Source organism: Myotis brandtii, unplaced genomic scaffold (genome assembly GCF_000412655.1).
Source record: "Myotis brandtii unplaced genomic scaffold, ASM41265v1 scaffold3301, whole genome shotgun sequence".
NCBI classification, from domain to species: Eukaryota; Metazoa; Chordata; class Mammalia; order Chiroptera; family Vespertilionidae; genus Myotis; species Myotis brandtii.
In genome coordinates this window covers 318,242-319,373 of record NW_005362719.1, presented here as the reverse complement: position 1 = coordinate 319,373, position 1,132 = coordinate 318,242, and the positions used below count along the sequence as shown (strand labels likewise).

The 1,132-nt window shown below is 64.2% G+C and overlaps 1 protein-coding gene across 1 annotated transcript in view; it reads left to right on the top strand.

The window, feature by feature from the left end:
• Positions 1–1,132, top strand: part of IGSF9B (immunoglobulin superfamily, member 9B) — a gene marked incomplete at its 5' end in the record, with an annotated part of 58,037 nt that overhangs the window by 27,264 nt on the left and 29,641 nt on the right. Inside the window, one exon of the mRNA XM_014543650.1 lies at positions 6–225. Coding sequence (XP_014399136.1) covers positions 6–225 — 220 coding nt within the window. The remainder of the gene's footprint in view (positions 1–5; positions 226–1,132) is intronic.

Genomic DNA, 1,132 nt, shown 5'->3' with positions numbered 1-1,132 from the left:
CACGCCGTCCACGGGCTCCCCGTCCCAGAGCAGCCGCAGCGGGAGCCCCAGCTACCGGCCCGCCGTGGGCTTCACCACTCTGGCCACGGGCTACCCCTCCCCTCCTCTGGGCCCCGCGGGGCCTGCGGACAACTTGGATGTGTTTGGACAGACGCCTTCCCCTCGAAGGATGGGGGAGGAGCTGCTCAGACCAGAGCCCCCCCCACCACAGTTACCCACTTCAGGGTGAGTGTGAGCTGCTTTCTCCCGCCCACCTGCACCTGGTCATTTTCCTGCCCCCCTCCGTCACTCCGCCCTCCACCGGTCCATCAACCAGAATGACAGGGCTTGTCTGGAATCGCTGCAGCCTCCCTGTGGGGGAGTTCTGGTCTTGGCATCAGCAGGGTGTGGTCAGTTGGGGTGGGGTGGGGCTTACCTGCCCAGGTACCCTGCCAGGAGCAGGAGGGATCTTCTCCATCCAGCCCAGGGCTCTCAGGAGTGGGCACACATGGGCCCGGGGAGGGGCGTGGCATGCTCCAGGGATGGTCACCCCAGTTCCTGGTGGAGTGGAGAGCTCACCAGGTCCCTGGGATCCTAGCTGTGGGGGCGGTGCCAGGGTTTGTCCGGAGACCTCGCATCCAGGCTCCTTTGCTTCGCAGCTCCTCCTCCTTGCTTGGCAGGACCCTGAAGCCTGGCCTCCCTGGATCCCCAGGCCAGGGGCGCCCCTCTTCCCAACCCTGCCCTTAGTGGCCTAGTGAGCACCGGGCCCCTCCCACGGCCTCTCCCAGGGGGTGTGGGGGGGCATATCCTGGAGGCTGGGGGCCAGATCTCAGGCTGTGAATCAGGGGCCTGGAACCACACACCCCACCCCAACCTGTGTGCCTCGCAGGAAGCTGCAGACAGACAGACAGACAGACAAGCTCCTGCGATCAGCCTGCCCGAGAGAGCACACTCTAAACAGCTGGTGTTCCAGGTACCAGTCAGCCTGGACGCCTGTCTGTGCCTTTCTCTGTCTTTCTCCTCCTCCTCCTCCTCCTCCTCCTCCTCCTCCTCCCTGTCCTTCCTCCTCAAGTCTGTCTTTCTGGCTCTTTCTTCCTTCTCCATCTTCTCTGGGTTGGCCCAACTTGCTCAGAAGAGCCTGCAATGTCTCGGT